The 25212-nt window shown below is 30.9% G+C and overlaps 1 protein-coding gene across 2 annotated transcripts in view; it reads right to left on the bottom strand.

The window, feature by feature from the left end:
* LOC145246583 (protein VAC14 homolog) overlaps window positions 1–25212 on the bottom strand; it is a 470245-nt gene that overhangs the window by 377458 nt on the left and 67575 nt on the right. For both annotated transcript variants that reach the window (XM_080108197.1, XM_080108198.1), the window contains exons 6-10: window positions 24254–24363; window positions 18280–18386; window positions 13978–14116; window positions 10654–10797; window positions 2608–2734 (exon numbers count right to left, since the gene is read on the bottom strand). In XM_080108197.1, coding sequence (XP_079964323.1) covers window positions 2608–2734; window positions 10654–10797; window positions 13978–14116; window positions 18280–18386; window positions 24254–24363 — 627 coding nt within the window. The remainder of the gene's footprint in view (window positions 1–2607; window positions 2735–10653; window positions 10798–13977; window positions 14117–18279; window positions 18387–24253; window positions 24364–25212) is intronic.

The following is a 25212-nucleotide window of genomic DNA, read 5'->3' as shown; positions in this document are numbered from 1 at the left end:
AAATTAAAAAAAAAACTCAATTACTACATGCAATAAAGCAAGAAAAATAAAAAAAGAAGAAAACATGAATTATTTTTATTCTTTTATTGTATTTTCACCCCCAAACAAGGCACAGTGCCACTTTGATGTAGGGGCTACTATTAGGGACATAAATTGCAGGAATTATTCAAAGAAATTTGTGTACTAACGGACTACTATCCATTGACAACTTTAATTAAACTATTGTAGCATGGATTTTCGTAAGCTGGTGGGGAATAGAGCAAAATCTCAAAATTGAAACAGAAGGCTAAATCTATATATATAAAGTAGTAGCGTGTGTGTGTGCGCATATATATATAAGTGTAAGATGATTGATAATTTATAATTAAAATTAAAAATTAAAAATCGGTTTCAAAAGGAAGAACAAACAAAATCAATAAATTGTATGATCGTTTCGGAAACGATGTTTTTATTGTGGTAGACATTGAGTCTTGGACAATAATTTTATCATATAGTTTTTGAAACAACGTCTCCTCATCAGCAAAAATATTGGGTGGGTTATTTTCTAAAGATACCAAAAATAAACCTAGCATTTTTTAAGTAAGGCAGATGTATCTGGAAAATATTTAAAATATAAAGTTACTTTTTTGATGCTGATAAACAAAGTAAGATAAAATAAAAATAAAATAAGATAAAATCTGGTTGAAGGTTAAGGTTAAGAGAGTCTAAATTTTAAACATTTTTAACAAAAATATAAATACCTTTTAATGGTTCGCCTTCTAAAATTCGTACGTATCATCATCAATTATTTCTTTATATATATATATATATATATATATATATATATATATATATATATATATGAACGAATGATTAATAAAACATGTTAAAAGACATCTTGAAAAAGAGTTAAAAACATATATATATATATATATATATATATATATATATAAATAATTGTGTGAAACCAGAACATACAAACATTACTGGGTAATTAATTATAATGTAATCTATATATATATAAAAGTGAACGTGTGTGTGTGTATACATTTCCCTACATAATAACTGTCAATTTTAAGTCTTTGAGTCTGAAATGGAACACGTACATCAAGTCTGTTGCCAAGGGTCGCTGGAAAAATGGTAGCATCCTTCTACCGCTCCAGAAGATATCTCACTGCTGATGCAATTCTCTATTTATATAAAAGCCAAGTACATGGAGTACTGCTGCCACATGGGCAGGAGCTGCTAAAAACAGCCTATCCTGCCTTGACAGAGTACAAAATAGACTTCGTGGCTTAGTGGGGGATGCCCTTTTCTCTTCCCTGCAATCTCTCTCTCACAGAAGAGACGTTGCGAGCTTGTCTTTGTTTTATCGTTACTTCCATGGCAAGTGCTCGTTTGAGCTCCAATCTCTGGTCCCCCCTCACCAATCTTTCACGAAAAACACCCGTCTAGCTGAAACCACCGTCAATAATTTTCCTCATTCTTTATCTGTGCCTAAATCAAAACGTAGATACCATGAACAAAACTTCTTTCTTAGAAGTGTATGCCTGTGGAACCCTCTTCCGATTGCCCGTTTCCCACCTAACTACAACTTGGATGTCTTCAAGTCCAACATAAACAAATTCCTGATAAACCGCCCCTTAAGTCACTTTATCAAATCTCCATTACTAACAATTACTACGATATTCTCCCATTGATTACTGTACACACAATAACCCTTATCCCAGAGTGGCTTCCGGGCCTTGATAAGTGGTGACTACCATGTAAAAAACTTAAAATAAATGAATATTATCTCATCAGCATAAGGAGGAAGGGGTTGATACTAAATTAAGGATCAATTATCAGAATTCCTCCCATTTAATCTAATATATATATATATATATATATATTAAACTTTTCAGAATGTGAGATATAATTATTTTCAGTGAAACAATACTGCAACTCACAAAAGCCAATAAGCTGGAAGTTCCAGACTCAAGTTTCACCCTTATTTGGGCTCATCAATTGAACACATCCAAACTCGAGATTAAAGTAAATAGAAATTATATATTTAATACTCAAAGCTTCTGTAGACTATATATATATGTCTAAAGAAACTTTGAGTATTTTATAAAAAACACTAAATAAATTTTATTTTGAAATTCGATTTAAATTCCTAAAAACACCAACTAAATTCACAGACTTAACACTTGCATAAGTCAACTCTCCACTAAATAATTCAAAATTAAAAACTATATAACGGTGAAAAACAAAAATTTAACTGTTAAATAGAAAATTGGGATCATTACTATGTAGCTATATTGGAGATTTAAAAATAAGAAAGTTGTTAAATTCATGGTTCTCTGGTGGAAAACATCACTCCCCCATTAAGAAATGTTGACAAAATCCTATTACTATTCTACTTATACGAACCTAAAATAAAAAGTATGAATAAATTAATAATAATAATTATATTATTTTTAAAAATATTTTGTGATTTTATATATATATATTTTAATGCTTTTTATTCATTTGTACAATTAATATTCAATATGAAAAACATACCTTTTCTAGTTTTGTAGTCTGTTCATCTCTAAAAACATATTTGAAACAAGAAATGATATAATTCCTTCCTCAGCAACTCACCTTCATTGGCATTTTATTTAAGAGATGAGTGAACCACTGAAGTGCAGCTAATCTCGTTTGGATGGAGTTGTGGGTCAGCATCTGACAAAGGACACTTATCACCGAAGCAATATCCAATTGCACATGCCTGAAAACAATGGAGTAAAAAAAATGAGATCATTAAAAAGTTAAACTGAAAACATAAATTTTTGAATTTTTTTAAACAAGGATTAATAATTTGTATAATTTAGACTACTATTCTTATCCAGGGTTTGTACAGATTTTCAATGTCTATTTTCAAGGACTTTTCAAGGTTTTTCAAAGTTTTGCAAGACCTTCTCCAGACAAAGTTCAAGTTTTCCAAAAATTTAGGGTTTGTTTTTACAATCCACAATTTAAAACTCAAATACAACAAATAAATGCTACCATTTTTTTGGCCCGGCTGGCCTAATTTTAAATTATCACAATTTTTTTTGGAGGGGGGGGGGCATCATTGAAGAGTTCCGTTTGCACAAGGAAAGTAATTTTTACAGGGGGTGGGTAATTTTATTTATGGCGGCCGCCACTACTTCTCTCCTCTTGTGCTTCCACCTAAAAAAATATTAAATTCTAAATGAGAACAAAAATAGCTAGATTTGAATCACAACACTACCTCAGGTAGTTTTGTGATAAAGTCACATGACTTGTTTCTACAAAAATACTATGCAATTTCAGAACAACGTATTTCAATTTTATTTTCAATATTTAAAACATAATTTAATAGTATTTATTTAGATTTTAGTTTTAACATTTCAACACAAATTTTTACTGGACATACAGAATACAATTTTCAAGGCATTTTCAATAAATTTTCAAGACATTTTTCATATTTTCAAGGATTTTTCAAGGTAATAATAGAAATTAGGTTTTTTTCAAGGCAAAAGTCACAATTCAAGGACTTTTCAAGCCTGTATGAACCCTGTTATCTTGAATGTGATTCTCACATTTTCGGCCAATATAACCACACATTTTTTTTTTACTCTTATTCACCACAAATATTTAAACTTCTACATGTTAGTACAGTCAAGAAAGCAAGAAACAGGGAGAGAATTCCAAGAAATAGCTGCTCAGTAATTATTTTCTTGGCCTTACTGGCTCTCACTAGACTGACTCCAATCTCTCTCATGGACCTCCGAACTGCCAACCATTATCAACTTTTGTTAACTGAAATGTCATGAAACATATAAAACGTATGAGGGAAACCTTACTTTTGGAACTATTGTATATTGACTTCAGGATCAGAAATCTTATGTCCAGATCTTTTGTCTTACTCGGCCACTTACAGCTGAATATTCATCTTATTTACAGATATTCATTTGCCTAGTGCCTTTGTCTGCCATGGTGAATCATTTCTAATCATTGTCATGGATTTTTTTTTTTTGGTCCCCTGACAAAAGGAGGGTGGACCTGTAAATTCACCCTTGTCCGTTTGTTCGTTCACACTTTTCTCAATAACTACGCCTTAGAGATTTTTGAAAATTTGCACAAACATTAAACATGATAAGAGTAAAAAAGTAACAGAACGGATTTTCTGGGAAAACTCCAGTTGCCGGTTGCCTTTCAGGTTAAAATGGCTAAAATTGACACTTTTGTGCTTATTAAAAAAAATTGATGCTTTGAATTTTTATAAAACTTTCTGAAAAGTTATAACTAACTGATTTCTATGTAATTTTGTTTGTCTATACTTCGTGATAACTCTTGGGTGTACCCCAGGGGATCTTTTAGGGCTAATAAAAACACTCAATTTTTGAGACAATTTTACCATATTTGTTCAAAATTTTCTGTGTATTTAGCAGTTTTGCATGGTGCTTAGTCATTTCTTTTTTTTTTCATAGTGCTTAGTCATTTCTTTTTTTTTGCATAGTGCTTAGTCATTTCTTTTTTTTTTCATAGTGCTTAGTCATTTCTTTTTTTTTTCATAGTGCTTAGTCATTTCTTTTTTTTTTCATAGTGCTTAGTCATTTCTTTTTTTTTTTCATAGTGCTTAGTCATTTCTTTTTTTTTTCATAGTGCTTAGTCATTTCTTTTTTTTTTGCATAGTGCTTAGTCATTTCTTTTTTTTGCATAGTGCTTAGTCATTTCTTTTTTTTTTTTTGCATAGTGCTTAGTCATTTCTTTTTTTTTTGCATAGTGCTTAGTAATTTCTTTTTTTTTGCATAGTGCTTAGTCATTTCTTTTTTTTTTCATAGTGCTTAGTCATTTCTTTTTTTTTTCATAGTGCTTAGTCATTTCTTTTTTTTTGCATAGTGCTTAGTCATTTCTTTTTTTTTTGCATAGTGCTTAGTCATTTCTTTTTTTTTTCATAGTGCTTAGTCATTTCTTTTTTTTGCATAGTGCTTAGTCATTTCTTTTTTTTTTCATAGTGCTTAGTCATTTCTTTTTTTTTCATAGTGCTTAGTAATTTCTTTTTTTTTTGCATAGTGCTTAGTCATTTCTTTTTTTTGCATAGTGCTTAGTCATTTCTTTTTTTTTTTCATAGTGCTTAGTCATTTCTTTTTTTTTTGCATAGTGCTTAGTCATTTCTTTTTTTTTGCATAGTGCTTAGTCATTTCTTTTTTTTTTCATAGTGCTTAGTCATTTCTTTTTTTTTTCATAGTGCTTAGTCATTTCTTTTTTTTTGCATAGTGCTTAGTCATTTCTTTTTTTTTGCATAGTGCTTAGTCATTTCTTTTTTTTTTCATAGTGCTTAGTCATTTCTTTTTTTTTTTTGCATAGTGCTTAGTCATTTCTTTTTTTTTGCATAGTGCTTAGTCATTTCTTTTTTTTTGCATAGTGCTTAGTCATTTCTTTTTTTTTTTATAGTGCTTAGTCATTTCTTTTTTTTTTCATAGTGCTTAGTCATTTCTTTTTTTTTGCATAGTGCTTAGTCATTTCTTTTTTTTTCATAGTGCTTAGTCATTTCTTTTTTTTTGCATAGTGCTTAGTCATTTCTTTTTTTTTGCATAGTGCTTAGTCATTTCTTTTTTTTTGCATAGTGCTTAGTCATTTCTTTTTTTTTTTGCATAGTGCTTAGTCATTTCTTTTTTTTTTGCATAGTGCTTAGTCATTTCTTTTTTTTTGCAAAGTGCTTAGTCATTTCTTTTTTTTGCATAGTGCTTAGTCATTTCTTTTTTTTTGCATAGTGCTTAGTCATTTCTTTTTTTTGCATAGTGCTTAGTCATTTCTTTTTTTTGCATAGTGCTTAGTCATTTCTTTTTTTTTTCATAGTGCTTAGTCATTTCTTTTTTTTTTCATAGTGCTTAGTCATTTCTTTTTTTTTTGCATAGTGCTTAGTCATTTCTTTTTTTTTTTGCATAGTGCTTAGTCATTTCTTTTTTTTTTGCATAGTGCTTAGTCATTTCTTTTTTTTTTCATAGTGCTTAGTCATTTCTTTTTTTTTTGCATAGTGCTTAGTCATTTCTTTTTTTTTGCATAGTGCTTAGTCATTTCTTTTTTTTTTTTGCATAGTGCTTAGTCATTTCTTTTTTTTTTGCATAGTGCTTAGTCATTTCTTTTTTTTTGGATAGTGCTTAGTCATTTCTTTTTTTTGCATAGTGCAGAACTCAAATTTACACATGTTAAGTAGCAATACTAGACACCATAACGTTCAGCACCAGACAAGGCACCTACTGCTACTTAATTTGAAACTCATAGTTTTTAAATCAGTAATAAGTACATTTCTCCTACTTCCATCCAAATAAAACTTATATAACTGGGTTCACAATAAAGTTTACTTTAAAATCGTATTTTAATATTTTTGTTGTGATTTGTATATTCAAAGAAATTGCTTTTTGATTACAACTATTAATGATGAAACCTGTCAGCATAGCATGCCCGCTGGCGGTAGATCACTTTTTGCAAATAAGCGGTCAGGGTGTGTTCACATAAATACTCGTAGCGTTAGTTGTACCTGTCGACAACGTTTCTAGTTGTTTTAACTAATTGTCTTTTCTACAGAATTTGAACACAACACGTATGTCTTTCCAATCAAAAGTTAGAATATCTCAAAGTTAACGCTTTGTAGTACAAAGATAAGTAAAGATAGAAACTGTGTTCAAATGCTATTTAATAGTGAAAATATTAATTTCTTTTGTCCTAAACTTTTAAAAGAATTGGATAAAAACTTTTTATACTAGAGTCGTTAAAAATCCTGACAAGCGCTTATAAACATGAGAATTTTGATGCGTCGTCGCACACACAAAAAAATCTGTAAGCACGCGTTCATCAACTTACGAACAAAGTTTTCATTTTATTTTTGTTATTATTTAGAAAACAAGTGTTTAATTATGGAAAGGAAAAGAATATTAAAAAAAAGAATAAATTTGAAAAAGAATAACCGACAATGAACATTGTTTTGCTGTTGTTCTTGGTTTTCGAGTCACTAATTAGATATCTTAAAGTTAACGCTTTGTAATACAAAGATAAATAAAGAATAGAAATTGTGTTCAAATGCGATTTAATAGCAGAAATATTCATTTTATTTGTCCTAAAATTTGAAAAGAATTGGATAAAAACATTTTATGCTAGAGTTGTTGGACTAACTTATGTACAAAGTATTCATTTTTTTTTTTGTTGTTATTTAGAAAACATAAATTTTTATGGAAAGCAAAAGAATATTTTTAAAAAAATAAATTTGAAAAAGAAATGACCGACAATGACCACGTTTATAAATGAGTTAAAACACACGAACCACTTATCCAATTAAGTAAAAGAATAACTTTTATTGGGTTTGTTTTACAATCCACAGAGGTCTGAAAAAGTGGCCAAAAAACAAATATATAATAAATGTTACCAAGTACTCTTCGATAAATGTTTGGTGTTGTAAATGTTTATTCTGTTCAAAAAATAAGTAGTGTCGAGCGTTACATGAAAACAACAAAGGCTGCAATGTCTCTTGAAGTTTTGACAATGACTTAAAAATAAAAATTTATACAAAATAGTAGTACAAACTCACTCGATAATTGTTATAGTAACTTGAAGCCATTAAAACTGAAATTTAATTATCCTAATTAGTTTAATGAACTTGAAAACATAATTGTAATCTGTACAAAATCTCCTTTCATTTGATATGCTACAAGCCATATTTTTTTCATTTCTTTGAACTGTGTCATGGTGGACATCTTGGATATCCTGGTTGCCATCTTGGATTTTTCACAGTGTAATGATGACAAATGATAAAGTCCATCAGAATAATATTCCGCATGATGATAAAGCCTTACCTCCCATTTTTTAATCTGTGTTTTTATGATGCTTCTACTGAAAGCCACTAAAATGAAACTTAATTATGCTAATTAGTTTAATCTATATATATAAAAGCGAAAATGTATGTATGTATGTTTGTGTGTCTGCTAAAAACTTTCGACAGACAAAACAAAAATTCACAAATTTGGTCTCATATGAAAGCCCCATCCTTCGCCCGACAAATATCGAAAAATTGGCCAAAAACGTTAATTTTTTTCCCTCTGAAATTAGCACTTTTCTACAGGGGACGGGGTCAGCAAAAACTGTCCTCTCATGATGAATTCGCTTCTACGCATGCGTCATACAATGTCGTAACCTGATTTAGCTTAAAGATTTAAAAAGATGATCTAATTTTGTGTACGTCGTGTTAGATCAATTGGTTAGAAGGCTGGGTCATTATCTAAAGATTTTGGGTTCAAATCATGGTGTGAGATGTCTTTTTTTTTTCCGATTTTTTAAATTTTAATATTGAAGCAGGGTTATTTAAGCCATTTTTCACGTAACGTTCGTTTTTCTGGGGTTTTTTTTGCTTCGCTTATACTTAGGTTTTCATTAACACCCCCCCACTGACCACACACACCCAAAAACACCCGGGCAACGCCGGGTACCCACCGATTTTTTTAATTTTAATATTGAAAAAGGCTTATTTAAGCCATTTTTCACATGTTTTTTTTTTTTAGGGGGGGGGGGGTTATTCTTCAGATTTTTTAAAGAAGTTTTAACGTTCGTTTTTCTGTTTTCTTTTTTCGATTTTTACATTTAACATCGTTCGTTTGCCTTACATTAGTTTTTTGGGGTTTTTTTTTTCAATTTTTTAAGTTTTAACTTTTTTTTATATAATATTTAATTTTTATTTAATATTTAAAAATATTTACTTCGCTTATTCTTATGTTTTGATTACCCCCCCCCATCGCCCAGGTACCCCCCCCCCGTTTTATTTTAACGTTCGTTTTTCTGTTTTCTTTTTTTTTTTAGTTTAGTTTTTTTTTTACTTCGCTTATTCTTATGTTTTGATTAACACCCTCCACCCCTGCCCGAGCACACACACCTCCAAACACTCAGGCAACGCCGGGTATCCTCCCCCCCCCCCCCTAGTGTACTGGAAAACATAACTCTGACCTGTACAAAATTTCCTTTAGATTTGATATACTACAAGCCATATTTTGTTAATAATTTCTTTAAATCATGTCATGGTGCTATCTTGGATTTCCTGGTCGCCATCTTGGATTTTTCATGATCTTATGATGGGAAATGAAATTGTCCATCAGAATAATATTACCTATGATGATAAAGCCTTACTTACCATTTTTCTTAGCAGTTTTTATGATGTTTCTACTTAAAGCTGTTAAAATGAAGCTGAAATATGCTAATTAGTCCATAAGTTACCAAGTGAGATGGTCATAAATAACACCAACTGATCCTTCATGGCATTATGATACTATGTTCAACATTTCATCCTAATATCTTAAAAAGATTTAAAGATAGGTAAGCCTGTAAATTTTACAAATTTCCTACCATTTTCAGTCACAAGCTTATATGCATTTGAATAGGACTGACTTAAGGCAAAATGTCCAGTGAACCACACGTTTTTTTTATACTTTGAATGGTCATAACTCCAGTTCTAATAGTCTGATTTTAAAAAACTAAAGATATTATTTCTTTGTTTTTTATGCATGCTCTTTTCAATAATGTTTGATTTGAGTTTATTCGATCTAAAGAAAAAAAATGGTGTGGTATTGCTATGTTAAGGGCTAAAACTACACCGTTTGTTCATTTTCACCAGAATTTGATGTCCCTTGGGGACTTTTGGAGTTAAATGGGGGAGGGGGGGCAATGCTGAACATAGTCATCTTTTTTTATGCCTTGTTCACTGTGCACTCATGGGGGACCATGCATGTTTCACTTGGTTTACTTGCAACAACCTTTTCCTTTTTCATGACTAATTTCCTAATGCTTCTAAGGTTGGAAGTGAGGGACTTCCATAATACCACAAAGGTGGAGTTGCTTATTTTGTTCAAAAAGTGCTATTTAATCATACAAAGATATAACCTTGAATTTAATACTTTATGTGTGTGTATATATATATATATATATATATAGATGTTAGTGTTGGAGCGATTAATCAGAATTGGAATCAGAAATTCAAACATTTGGGAGTATCAGAATCGGAAAAATTTGTGTCTAGTTTCTGATGCAATAATGTTTCTTTTTGTTTAAAACTTAATTTCCCATTATTGGTACTAATGATAAGATGATTCATCGATTTTAAACTACAGTGAAACCAAATTTTATAGATCAACCCTCACCCCTCCAACAAGTGTTTTTACGTTTGTGAAAATATATTACACATATTACACGGATTTTTATGGTAATCAAAAAAAAAAAAAAAAAAACGATTTCCCCTCCTCTCTATCTGTGCCTAAATCTAAACATAAATTCCATAAACAAAGCTTTTTTCCCCAGAACTGCCCGCCTGTGCAACACTGTTCCACTTGCCTGCTTCTCAGTTGAATACAACATTTTAGCCTTCAAATCTAATGTAAACAAGTTCTTGTTGAGCTGTCCACATAAATAATCAAATTCTACCAATTACAACATTACCACCTTACATTCATTAATCTTTATCCTCAAGTGACCTTAATAAGTGGTGGCTACCAAGTAAAACAACAAAAAAAAAAAATGAGCACACAAATAGCTAAATATCTAAAGATTTTAAAAGAATCAAAATCGGTAATTGTATCGGAATTGGAGGGAAAATATTGGAATTGTCGCATCACTAATACATGTGTGAAGGTGCATTATACTTACCTTAATTGATCTTTGGAATCCTCTCCAGAATCAAGGCCTGGAGAAACTGCATCCATATTTTTAGAGCCAGCTGGGGGTTGATCATCTCTGGAGTCTACTATTTGCATCAGGCTGCTATTCAGTTGTTTAGCTGCTTCCTTGACTCTGCCAAACAGTTATGGAAAAATAACAGACACAACAATAACAATTTTTTTTTGTTGAGATAAGGATCGATTATAATTCTTCAGACCACTGCTAGGACTCTTGGCATAGCAGATAAACTTCAGTTGTAAAGTTACATTCAGGTTGAAGGCCTAATCCTCAGTGCAGGCGACACTTAAAATACAATTGTGGATTACTTACCCAGTCATGGCTGATGAAATGCGAGCATGCTACACTCATGGATCAAAAATTTGTGCAGATTTCTGAGTTCAACAGAAAGTTTTATGAGTTCGGCAAGATACACTGGAAGAAAGTTGAAGGTTACATTGACTGAAATGTTGTGAAAATAACACTAAGATGAGAACAGAAGTCCGAAGAACACAAATAGAAACAACAAAAACAAGTTAGAAATATTTAGCTCCCTTTTTGCTGCAATAACAAAAATGTAAATTCTAACAGACAAAACTTTCCTGAATCTGGTTGTTAACAAGAAGAAACAATTATTCTGCGTTCTGAAAGCATTTTTATGATTGGAAGCCTAACATCTGGAAGACTAACATTATTTTCGAGTCTCGACATACTACCGATTAACCCAACAAGTAGCACAGTCCTACTCTTTTATTGTTGAGATCCCTAGATGCCAGAAAGAGAGAGGAAGAATAAGAAAGGGAGCAATAAATAAATAAATAAATTTAGCCAAGAAAAAAAAATAAGAAGGTAAAGCTCTAGCAATTTCATAGCAATCAGTTTTCATATTTAAAAAAAAAAAAAAAAATATTTTTAACCAAAAAGTGGGAGGTTGTTGCAATTCAACAGGAAATTCCCTTTTACTGGATTAAATTAAAGCAGCAATTTTGTTATATGACAGATATCTTACCTGTCAAAGATATTATTTTAAACGATTAGCCACTATGATCAAACTAACAATTTCTCGGCTAAATTCGACACACTGCTGTCTAAACTTTCAACTCCAAAACTGGACACTTAGTTGTCAAATTGACTTGCATACGACTATGTATGTAGCACACGGTCTTCACACTCGTCCCCCATTCACTTCACATCTGTTTTTATTTACCTGTTACATTTTCATATAAACGATGACAGCCTGTATCGCTCAGATGACTATCAACCATAAAACTAACTCTTACTTGATCTCATGATCACAAAGAGGGGGGCAGTATCTGTCTTTATTGGGTACTTCTTCGAAGAATCAGTCGTCACTTCCTCGTTTCCATCTTTCTCGGAACTACCGTTATTGCCACCAGTAAGTTCCATCATCCCTTTTTCTGGTTCTATAGGCAGTGTTTCTACGCTCATCCAAAGATTAAATAAAAACAGCAATTCCACTAAAATGACGAGAACTCAAATCCCTGAGATTCTGTGATCTATATAAAAATCGACAGCACCCCTTTTCACTGATGCTGCAAATTGCACCACTTCTTAACTTCAATGTGTTCTCCTGGCATCAAATAATATGTCACACCTCAACGTAGCATGTGTGCATGGCTTGCCTTCTTCGAAAAGATTTTTTTTCTTCATATTATTCAGCAATTGAACACTAAATGACACATAACCACGTGAGTGTTTTTGAGTCAAGTAATTTTTGCACTCATTAAAATTTTCTCTGCAAGTTCTAACAATCGTCTCCAGTGCTGCCACTGGAACTTTCTACATACTATTTGGTTGAGATCTGGTGAGATAGGAATTTAGTGTGATGGTCATTTACCATTCTCATTAATTCATCCGTGGAGTTGTTGATATATTACTTGATGCTTACTATTAAGGCTTGATATGTTTAATTTCAACAAGGCTTCTTTTTGTGGCAGATATATATCCTATCCTATTGATGTCGGTTAATGATTTTATGCAGGATAAACATTTTACTGCTTTTTCATATCAAAACTATTCGTGTAACATTGTCAATAATACCAAGATTTATTAGAGAGTAGGAAGTAGAATTTGGTTTCTTTCGGCCTCATAAGTTTTGCTTCCCTTATCTTGTGCTTTGGTTTACCCATTCCATGAGTGATGTTTCTGACAAAGAGGGAAGAATTGATGTTTTCTGTGTCAGAATCTATCCATATAATACTAGCTGGACGCCCAGCGTTGCTCGGTGGTACAATATGCTTAAACATGATATTTTAATTTATGCAAATTACGTATGTATTATTATAGAATCAATCCTGTATTGTTTATTATATATTACAAGGAATAATTTTCCCGGTGGACTAATTCGCAAAAATAAAATATAAAAATAATGATAATGTCGTTCATCAAATTCCGTCTTTGTTTACAATATCACGTTAGCTTATATTTGGACGCGACGATCTTAAAAATAGTCTTTCTTCTCTTATAGATAAAAAAGAAGAATTTTTACAGGGAAATATTTTACATTATACTGGTCAAGATTAGACCAGTTTAATGTAAAATATTCCTCTGTAAAAATTCTTTTTCTCTATAAGAGAAGAAAGACTATTTTTAAGATTGGATTTTTTCGATTGTCAATACTTAGCTGATGAGTTTCTGTACAAAACATATCTAAGACCACTGCCAGAAATATAAATTACCTTCGTATGAAATTTGAAAAAGAAGGGCTCAGCCGTTTTGGAATCCATGAGGAAGGAAGGAACTCACACTAAGTGACTTCTATATAATAGTAGAGATTTTTGGCTAGTTTTTGACTTTGAAATGTTTTTTTTTTAATTTGTTTTTTCTTCTTATATCAAGTGGCTTCATGCCTGGTCTGGAGTGATTTCCATTAAAAAGAAAAAAAAAAAACACATAGCAAAAATTAGATACTGCCAGTTGGTTGATGGTAGTTATTTTGTTTTTTAGAAATCAAATCTGATTTTAGGGTCATATCAGTGTGTGTGTGTGTGTGTGTGTGTGTGTGTGTGTAGATATGTGCATGTTTCTGAGTGTTTACCAAAATACATGTAAACATGTACGGTTGTATAAATATGCATGTGTGTTTAATTGTATATACGCATATATACACAGAGGAGAGGGTTCAGATATAAATATCTGCATCTAATATGTGTGTGTGTGTGTGTATAAATTGCCAAACGCATGTGCATCTATGAAAACATGTTTACGATCACATTAATTGGATATGTTTATGTATATGACCGTTTTTCAAACAGCAATATATATATAAATAAAATGAAAAAGAAAAAAGGATACTGCTTTTGCGAATCGTCATTATAAGCGAGGCAAGGTAACGTAGCATTTATGATGCCTGATGCAAATGGTAGCATAGTTCTTCCAGACAGTTTGACAAATTCAAATAACCAGTTGAGGGCAATAAACTGGATTAATTCATCTGAAAGGAATAACAGTAACAATATTAATAGTAAGAATAATAAGAGTAATAAATATGAAATAATAACAATACTGACAATAATAATGACAGCAGAAATAAACGTATGAAAAAAAAAAAAATAATACTAACAAGAAGAATGATAATAGTAATAAAAAATAAAATAACAATAATAACAATAGTAATAAAAAATAAAATAACAATAATAACAATAGTAATAAATATAAAATAAAATTAACAGACGTCCACTGTTAAGAAGCACGGTGAAAATGAAATTCAAAACATGACGGTTAAAAAGATCAGACACGTCCAGTATTTTTTTTAATACACTGAACTGGACAATGCAATCTCTATCTTAAACAACTAGAGACTTAGACAACACTTTTTTTCTTACTTAACATGGTGTTTGACACAGTCTTTGTTGGGGGGGGAGGGAGCAACGTGTGGTGCTCATTTTACGTTAAATTGTGTTCATAAACATTATTTTCGTTTTCAGTGCCCCCAAAAATCTATAAAAGTGGTAATTTTAAAGGATTTTTCGAGGTTGGAAAGATTTTTTTGTCTTTTATTTTAAAAAAACGAATGCTTTCCCTTGTTCATCCTACATTCCCGAAACGTGTCGCCAGCCTATCATTTGTAATTAAGATGGCACACTAATCCTTCAATAAAATGTGTTATAAAATTGGATTTTCTTAAATAAAAAAAGAAACTACCTTATCGATTTACATGATTTTTGGAATATGACATCTTCGTGTGGTAACAGGTACATACATCATAAAGATTTTTAAAGATTTTCCTTAAAAAAATTTTTTTATATGCCCAAATGTAGACAAGCACCAAGAAAAATTTCAAATTCTTTAAAAATGTAATCGAGTAAATCTTGGAAGAAATGTTTCAATCCCGGAAAATTTAAATATGCAGGAAAATAAGCTTTCCATATTAAATCAACAATAAAAATGAAAGCAAACTAAGATATACATACATACATACACACACATATATATATATATATATATATATATATATATATATATATATATATATATATATATATATATATGTATGTATATGTATATAGTAGGTAGTTAAAGTTAAAAATGCATTTGTAAGATAAAAATCCAGAGAATATCCACTGGGTGTCTAAAATAGTATTACATAGCAAATAGAACTATTTATATTAATATTTATTCATACAAACACATACAAACTTGGTTAGTGAAAAGTGAAGAAGTCTTCAACATGTAAACAAAAGGCAAACTTTTTTCACCTGATGAGATCTTAGTTATTAATAACTACAAATCGAAACATTGTCATGCCAGTGTAGTGAAGTCTGTACATGTCTGTACAATACATATAAAATAAATGACAAAAGTCTGTATTCCCAATTTCAAGATGTTAACCATCTTACAATTTATTCCTTTAAGTACGTTGACATGCAGAATTGTGTATGTCAACATACTTAAAGAAATAAACTGTAAGATGGTTAACATCTTGAAATTTGGAATACAGACGTTTGTCATTTATTTTATATGCTCTGTAATTATATTGAGCTTAATGAATTAAAAGATTGGTATGAATAAAAGGTGAAATATAATTGGAAAAAAAAAATATATACATATATATACATTGATTTAATTTGAATAAAATACGTATCAAGTGCGCTTGAAAGCCAAATCACAATGTAATATTAGGAAAATAAAGAAAGATTTTACTTGTTTGAAATTTATAACAAATATATTTCGGAGCTATACTTCATCCTCAGTATGTTTTTCTTTTTTTCTTTCCTTCTTTCTTGCCATGGTGTACAGTTGAAAGAAAAGTCTGTAAAGAGTTGTGCAGTGTATCTCAGTGGCACTTGATGCATATTTTATTATATATATATATATATATATATATATATATATATATATATATATATATATATATATATATATATATATATATATATACACACACACACAGAGTGATGTACAATGAACTTTAAAAAAAAAAATGAGTGTCCAGATTTTGAAAAATGCACACCATCAGAAAATTATCTGCTCTTAATGAAATTTTCAGTATTTATAAATAACTACTTGAATATTATTATAATATATTTTATTTTACAAAAAAAAAAATATATATATATATATATACAGATGTAACCTAGTTGTGTCAGCATTTGGGGGCATGGTGTGAGTGTGACTTCTCGGACTGAAATGCATATATAGGGATTAAGCTCGGAAGAAAAGAAAGAGGAGCAAAGAGAAGAAAGAAAAAAATGTGTGGCAAGTTATGCGCGGCGAGCAGCTCGAGCCTTCTCTTTCCTGCTACCCCTTCCAAAAGTCAAACTTTTAAAAATATGGTTGCCGTGCTAGTGGGATTTACGGCATGAGTTTTTTTGGTACCGTGTACTGACAACCAGCAGTTATTTTGGGGTGCTTGAAATGAACAAAAAAAAAAGAATACATTTTTTTTCTTTAAGAAAAGCTGTGTCAAAGTTCTAATTTCCTATTGCAACTGTCTCTACATACGTTTTGGTTCATTAGCAAGAACAACAACGTTACACAGAGAAATTTTCCTAACTCACTTAAATAAGTTTAGCACCATCCTCCTCTTCAGTTCAAGGACTATTTTTATTTTATTACACTCAGTGGCAATTTTTACAAACAGATAAAACCATGGAAATATGAACGAGAAAGAAAAAAAAATTTTCAAAGACAGTTTTTGATACAAAATGATAGTCAAAAATAAGAAATTAAATGTCAAAACAAATTTTTTGAGAGTTTTAAATAATAATTTAATAATAATTAAAAATCCATGTTTCTTCTTCCTTCATACTGTGAGGGTGTTATGTCTTTGAGAAGATAGCCTTTGAATTTTGACAATAGGTATATTTTATCTCACCCAAAATATTTAGTCTTCTTTAAATTCAAGCTTAAATTACAAACCCAGCACTAAAACCTGCCATGTGCACAACTGTAACATAATTACATCGAATTTTATCATCCGTTTCAGAAATTTTAATGTACCTCATATAAGGGGCATAATCCGATTTACACTATTTTTATAGAAGAGTTATTTCCCTTGAACGGGACTTTTTTTTTTTTGATTTTTATTAAAAAAAAAGAGAGGGGGGTTTACATTTAATTTTTTTCAGAAATTAACAAAATTTGTGCAAACTCACTTATCCTAATTGTTTGACTGTAAGTTACCCTTCTCTCTGGGACTGTTTTAGAGAAATTGCTTACATCAGTTCTTCATTTTTTTGTTTGTTTTAGTTGGTTGTCAACTTTTTTCAGATTATTTAATGCCGAATTCAATAATTTTAGAAAAAGTTTTTATACTTTAAGTTCTTTATATCTTCAAATATTTATTTATGGCGTTTGGTTTGGTTGTTTTCTAGAAAAAAAAATTTTTTTGATTTGCAAAACATGATTGAGGGGGAAAAAAACAATATCATTTTGCTATCTTCAGACAGCTTTATCTGGTAGTACCTTTTATTTTGACCTTAAATTATTATTCTTTTTCCATATATGGCTTTGAGGGGAGATATGAGGGATGTTCCAAAAGTAATGCCTCCTTTTGTTTTTTGTTTTTTATTCCACTCAAATAGATCAGAGGGGATTGCAAATTGCATCGCTATGATGACTGAACTTATGCATTCATAACCTAAAAGTTTACGAAGCCGATGCAGCTGATATCAGCACAGTCAAAAAATGGTTTCATTGATTTCAGAGTGGCGACAAGAGATGTGAGTGACAAAGTGTGCTCTAAACTTTTGCGACGAGGCATCAAAAGAGGCTGGCAAAAGTGCATTGAGGAAAGTGATGACTATGTAGAATAAATTTTGGAGCACAATAGATTGCTCGTTTTAATGGTATCACTCCTGTCTTCAACGCTTCAGATTTTTAATTAAAAAATAGGAAGCCTTACTTTTGAGACAATTGTCGTACCTTCACGTGGATTTCTAATTTGTGTTACTCCTGCCTTGACTGCCTCCTCCGCATTTTCTTACATATGCACTATTTTACATTATTTGGCAAGTGAACACCAAATGCCTCAAATGTAAAAATATTTGAATGTTACTTGTGTCCAAAATAAAATCTTTAATTTTAGTTTCAGATTTCCTTTTATTTTCAGGAACTTTCTGGAAACTTTTTCACATTCAAAAATAGCCGACTCACCTGAACTTGCACTATGAACGATAAGAATATTGGCCATTCCAGAGTAATTAACCCCATTCTTGGACTTCTGTATTCCTAGTAAGAAACCATTCAAAACACTTTCACACCTGTAAAGATAAAAAAAACAAAAAAAAAAGCAAAAACATCAATAATTATTAAACACAAAAAAAAACAAAAACAAAAAAAAAACAATTGATTTAATAAATTAAAAAAAATCATCCTTTTTTAGGTTTTGGCAGTAGACCAACCAGTAAACCTCTCCTCAGATTTAAGGATGTGTGCAAAAGGGACTTAAAATCCGGTAACATCAACCCTACTGACCTCGAATCCTCAGCTGCAGACCGTGACTCCTGGAGGGTCAAAGTCAAGAAGTGTGTCCAGCTGAGCGAAGAGAGAAGAAATAAACAGGAGGAGAGGAGTGGCAGGTGCAAGGCAGCATTAGCGGTAGTATTGGCAGAGCCTGACGTAGGGTAACCTTGCGGAAAGTTTTTTTTATTGTCTATTGAGACGGAAGGATGCCAACAACAGTTGCTGGTATTCTTCTGCTACTTTTTGCAACCTGATTTCTTTGTACTCTGGTATCATAATCTAACAGACGTCATGGGGCAGAGTACCACGTGTTTGACACGGAAAAATCTTGTTAAGCACATTGGAGTGTGAGAGGACTTTTGAACAAGAGATAAGGCCTTATTCTAGAAAATTCCTGTAAATAAATCTTATTTCAACTGAAGAAAAAAGGAGTTGAATCCTTTCTTTGTTACCTTGCGACGAACTGCATGTAAATGGATACTATGTTACAATTAAACCTTGCACAAAAATTAGACATTTGAACAGGTCGTTTGATAATTCCTTTAATTAATAAATGTGTCATGCGTTAACCATGATTATGATAACTAATGGTTTCAGTCATGTCGTTTTATGTTATAAATTAATATCTGAAAACATTAAAACCTCAAAGAAGCATTAAATCTTATACCAAAATGTCTGGATTAAACAAGAAATCAACCCCTGGAAAACATGACCAAACAATCGTTCTCTCATTTTACGATATTACAACACTTATGTTCAGTATGAAGCAGGCTGTTTCTTTTTATCGAAAATTTTTGGTAAAATTTTTGTTGTTTCACTAAATAATATTTTCCGGTTTTCTTTTTGTGAGAGGGGGTTGTATTTAGCATTTTCTTCTGTTCCCAACTTTTGTAACAATAGCATGATTTTTTTCTTTGACCATTTTTTTTTTTTTCATATGGGAGTCTCCACTTATCAAGGTCCAAAGGTTACTCAAGGATAACAATTGAGTGTAAGGTGGTCACTGAAATAACATCTAAGTGATTGTTAGTAGTGGAAATTGAGTAGAATTTGATTATTTAAGAGAATGGCTCAACAAGAATTTGTTTACATAGGACTTGATGATGACCATGTTGTAGTTAGCTGGGAAGCAGGCTAGTGGAACAGAGTTCCAGATATGAGCAGTTCTAGAAAAGAAGTTTTGTTCATGGAATATGTGTTTAGACTTAGGTACAGATAGAGGGTGAGGAAAATTTTGAGCAGAACCCTTTAATTCACAAGGGTAACAATTAAATAAAAGGTTCCGCTCAAAATTCTGCGCAGATTCCCCAAGTTTGATAAAATACATCCATACATCCAAAGAAGGTCAGAGATATACTGATCCTCATCTTAAAAATTCAGAAATGTGAGTTGGAGTTTGTTTCATAAAATGTTATTTAAGATAAAAATGTTTAAATGAGAACATGTTAAAGTTTTTACGATAAATCATACTACAGACAGCAATTATTTTATTATTATTATAATTATTACTCAAGTAATATACACCAGGAAATGTTGTCAAGTTTGCTAGACCACATGTTATAGGCTTCAGTAAGTTTGAAGAGAACGAATTGATAGCCAGTAATTTATATAAAAAAAATTTAAATTAAAATAAAATCAAAACTATAAAACAAAAAAAAAGTATTTTCCCAGCATTGGAGATATTTTGGGGTAGAGGGTTTGGAGAAACATTATCAAAATATATAGTCATGCTTATGGTTGTTTTTTTTTTTTTGTTTTTTTTATATATATAGAATTTTAAAAAATTTGTTTCGGTTTTTCATTATTTTATTTTTATTTCAATTAACAGGAATAAAAAAAATAATAATTCAATGTGAGCATTAATTTTTTTTTTTTTTTTTTTTTTTTTTTGCGGATTGTTATCCTCATCTTCATAGATGTTATTTCACCATGCTTTGGCCAACTCATCCTCCGGCCTTCTTCAGATCATTAACTGTGACAGGATAGGAATACTGAGTCTCTTAACTGTATCCGCAGTAATTACTGCCTTCCATAGCTGTTGCCTCACCATATCTTGGCCAACAAATCCTCTGGCCTACTTGGGTAGGATTGAAACCGCTATCGTCAGACAATGCTCACATGGAATTACAGCATTCCTATCCCATAAGGGTTAATCCCCTGAAAAAGGCCAAAGGATGAGTTGGCCAAAACATGGTGAAACAACAACAATGAAGATGAGGATAACAGTCCGCAAAAAGAATAAATACACAAATTATGAAGCCTCATCGCAAAGCATTCCAAAAATAAAAGCAAATTATTACTATTATTATTTAAATACCATGATGACATTAAACTTAGGAAGAAAGATGTGCCCAAGTACTGGTTTCATATGGTCTTAAGATGGCTTTTGAAATGGGTTTCATTTAATCTCAAAATATTCTCCGAGGACGACAGTAAAAAACCACCCACCAAACTACCCACTCAAAAACTTGCAACAGGTGCCTGTGGCTTTCAAAATGGTATTCAAGCAGAAGTGTAATAATTTGAGATCAACTAAGTACGAGTAATAATAATGCTACCAGCAGCCAACTTTCTCAACCTGAGTTGCGACCCCCAACCACTACCACCACCACCACGACTTAATAAACAAGATTAAAATGCGAATGGGATTACAAATAATTTAAATCTTGATCCCATATATCAAAATGTTTTTTGTCTTTTAAATTGTTTTTTTTTACTCTTGTTCACCGCCAAACAAGACATATTGCCGATATAAGTGACATAAGTGGCGACAATTTGAGATCATGTCTAACAGGGGACAGTGGGGAGTTGAGCAGTGAGACGTCTGTTCACACACACACACACATTTGCAATATCAAAATTGGATAATATTCTACAAAAATTTTACTTACATGTCAATACATATCAGATTATTGTGTATGACTCCATTAAATTTTTTTTTCCTATTTTATAATTGTTTTCCTATAATATTAATACATTGTACTGTGTGCATGCACTTTTCCTTACTGGTAAATAAAATCAGCAAGTATTCCATTGTCAGAGCATTGTGGATGGCTTGCTGTCACTTGACCTCTATCAAAATCGCTACCAAACCAAGTCACAACTGGCATTAAAAACTTACAAAGTATGAATAAAACAACCAACAAAATATTCTAAACAAAAAAATAAATAAATAGAAGTAAAAAAAAGTCTGTTTTTGTTGTTGCTTTCTTTTATTTTTAATTTTGAGGGTGAGAGGGGTGGGTGATCGAGAGAAGCCAGATGAGTCACACCCCATTGACAAACCATGTTCAATCAAGCTAATACAAAGACAATGAGAAGAAATTCAATGAAAATGTTATTTATAGGGCTAGGAAAAGGAGAGAGGGAGAACATAGAAAAAGAGAAGCGGGGGGGGTATACTTTTGTGATATTCAGTTACAGTCACCTAAATTGCAATTAAGAGCTTCTTTCATCTCATTTGCCAATAAATGATCTCTATAATATAGAAGAGTCTGTCCTTAGTTATTATGGCACAGTTAGACACAAAATCGGTTTTTAAAGTAGGGAAAAATCCAGCTCCCCAAAAGAGGGGGCGTTCTGGATTGGGACAAAAATAAAAATAGTCTCAACCTAGAAAGGTTTTAACTTCATTGATAGTGGACAGAACAGATAAAGTTGAATATTAGAACAGATACTACACTTTGCTCCCAGCCAAAAGTTTGTCTATTTCACATATATGGTCATCAAAAGCATAACTCAATATTTTATTTCACATCTTCAATTTCGTTTATGGAAACTTTACTCAAGTTCTTAAAACATTTTCTGCCAAATAAAAATAATGCATGGTGCCAGGTGAGCATTATCTAAAGATAGCGGTTTCAATCCTACCCACAGCAGACCAGAGGTTTAGTTGGCCAAAAACGTGGTGAGATAACAACTACAAAAGGTAGTAATTACTGGGGATACAGTTATTAAACTCTGCATTCCTATCCCATCACAGTTAATCACCTGAAGAAGGCCAAAGGATGAGTTGACCGAAAAGTGGTGAAACAACAACAAGTATGAAGATGAGGATAACCGTCCACAAATAAATAAAATATTTTCCATCAAATAAAAAATAATGCGTTTGAAATTATTTTATTTTAAAACAAGTGGGGTTACCTGGCATTATCCAGGACTATAAAAACCAAAATACAACTTAAGAAAGGTTTATATTAAAACTTCTATCTTTCTGTCTCTCTTTCCACCACACCCATTTTCCCTCTTTCCTCTCTTATTTTAATGCGTTCTTCTTTGATGACAACGATGTAATTCATTTACTAGAGCTTTCAAATTTATATGTAATTTATTGCTTTTGGATAATACAGAGTAGAACAAAATGTTGATCTTGACCTTGGGGAAATTACTCTCCTCCTCCTCCTCTCCTTCATAATAATCATAAAAGTGCATATAATTATAAACATTAATCATTATTTTTGTATATACAAACACAATATGATTTCCCTCATCCAAGTTGAAAACTATAGTAAATCAAATTTTTGGCCTATTATCAAATTGTGTTTTAAACAGTTAAAATGCAAGTTTCTTTTATTGGATATACTAGCTCTATGTGCTCATACTAAAATGTTTAGATATAAGGGAAATAAAATTTTGGTTTAGGAACTGAAGACTCGGGTAATTTTCTGAAGAAGAAAGATTTTATGGTTTACCTGATTGGATTAAGAAAGGGTGCAACAGAGAGAAATTACCTAATTTTAAATTATTTCTTAAAAACCTGATGGAATCTTTATACAAAAAACTTTACAACTTTAACTTAAAAAAAAAAAAGAAAAGAAATAATTTTTAACTACTAACAAATTTGACTGGATGATTACAAAAGTTTCATCAACTAATATATGTATATAAAAATATATATATATATATATATATATATATATATATATATATATATATATATATATATATATACATAACATGTATGAATTAAATGAAAACACAAAATTAATATTTGACTCTGGTCAGTCAATTTTTCTTGAAGATTGTTCCAGTATATTCTTCAAAGCAAAAACAACACAAAAAAAAGAGTAATTCGGTTCAATTAATTTCAGAAAATACTTTGTTCCAATCAGAATTATTTTTAAATGGTCACAATCTAAAAAACGGTGTTTAACTCTATATTTATTGTTTGGAACAAAAAACAAACATCTCGGGTAAATACTAGTGATGTTCTGATTCCAATACAATTTCCGATTCTGTTCTAAATTTCAGATTCTGATACCAATTCCAATTCTTTTCAAACGTCTAAATATTGGGTTATATATAAAGTTGTTTTTTTTTGTTTGTTTTTTCATTACCATAAAAACTCATGCTATATGTGCATATATTTTTGCAAACATAAAAAACAAAAATATATTTATGCTAGAATTTTAGTTTTATTGATAGTTTAAAATCAATAAACAGACATCATTTTATCATTAATACCCAGCAATGAAAAATTAAATTTAAAAAGCAACATATATAAAAGAATCGTTTTAGACATCAGAAATTAGGCACAAATTGTTCCAATTCCAATACCCCTACAAAGTTCTGATTTTTCCCACTTCTGATTAATCATCCCAACACTAGTAAATACAATGTTGGGTATAATTCCTTAAAAATAAATTGCAGATAATGAGAGACTTACATTTTGCTGATTTCACGACTGCTATCCCCAAGAATTTTGAAGAGGCCATCCAAAATGTCTGGTAACAAAACCAGCATATTGATATCTGGTACTGCATCAAGTACCGAAATCTACAAAAAAAAAAAAAATTTGACCAATCTAAAGATGATGAAGCTGCTGAACTGAATCACCTGAAAATAAATATTGAAGTAACAGGAATCACCCCTCCCCCCCCCCCAAAAAAAATGAAATTACAAAACAAATAAAAAAAAATGAAAATATAAAAATCTTTTCACAAATACCATTCATTCATTTTTTTTAAAAACTATATTAACTTAAAAAAAAATCTTTATTACTTTTATAAAAATAAAACTTCAATATTTTATGTTTCTGAATTTTTAAGATGTTGTCATCTTGAATGTCATTCTCACAATGTTTCGGCCAAAGAAACTTCCGACCTTCTTCAGGTGTATATGGTTTAACTTGGAAATCTACATAGGATTAGGATTCCCCGAGTTCAGCAAGAAACATTTGATGGTCTGAAGTTACACTGACCGTAACGTTGCAAGAATAACACTCAAGATAAGAACAGCAATCCAATACAAATTTAATTTTTTATTTTCAAAGACTTTTGTTTGGAGCCTCCAATGTTCTTGCATTGAACACATGACACTATTATTATTATACTAAAATTGAGTTAAACAACGTTGACTTGCTCAGTTTTTGTTTTTTTTATATATTTTAATTGCAAAAAATACATGCTAAAATATTCTTCAGTTTTAAGACTGACATATGTTTGAAAAAACAAAACTTTCATTTTAATTTCCCTAACTGGCCATAATTTGCAAACAATTCAAGCGATGTATCTCTCTCTCACTATCAGCTATGTATTTCTATATCAATCTCACTGTTTATTCAACCTCTAACAGGTTTTCATTTCTATCAACATTTAGAAAAAAAGTGACTCTCTTTTCGGCCAA

Source organism: Euprymna scolopes, chromosome 24 (genome assembly GCF_053919585.1).
Source record: "Euprymna scolopes isolate OS-2025 chromosome 24, ASM5391958v1, whole genome shotgun sequence".
Lineage (NCBI taxonomy): Eukaryota > Metazoa > Mollusca > Cephalopoda > Sepiida > Sepiolidae > Euprymna > Euprymna scolopes.
The sequence above is the reverse complement of the archived record's forward strand: the minus strand, read 5'-3'. Positions and strand labels throughout refer to the sequence as shown.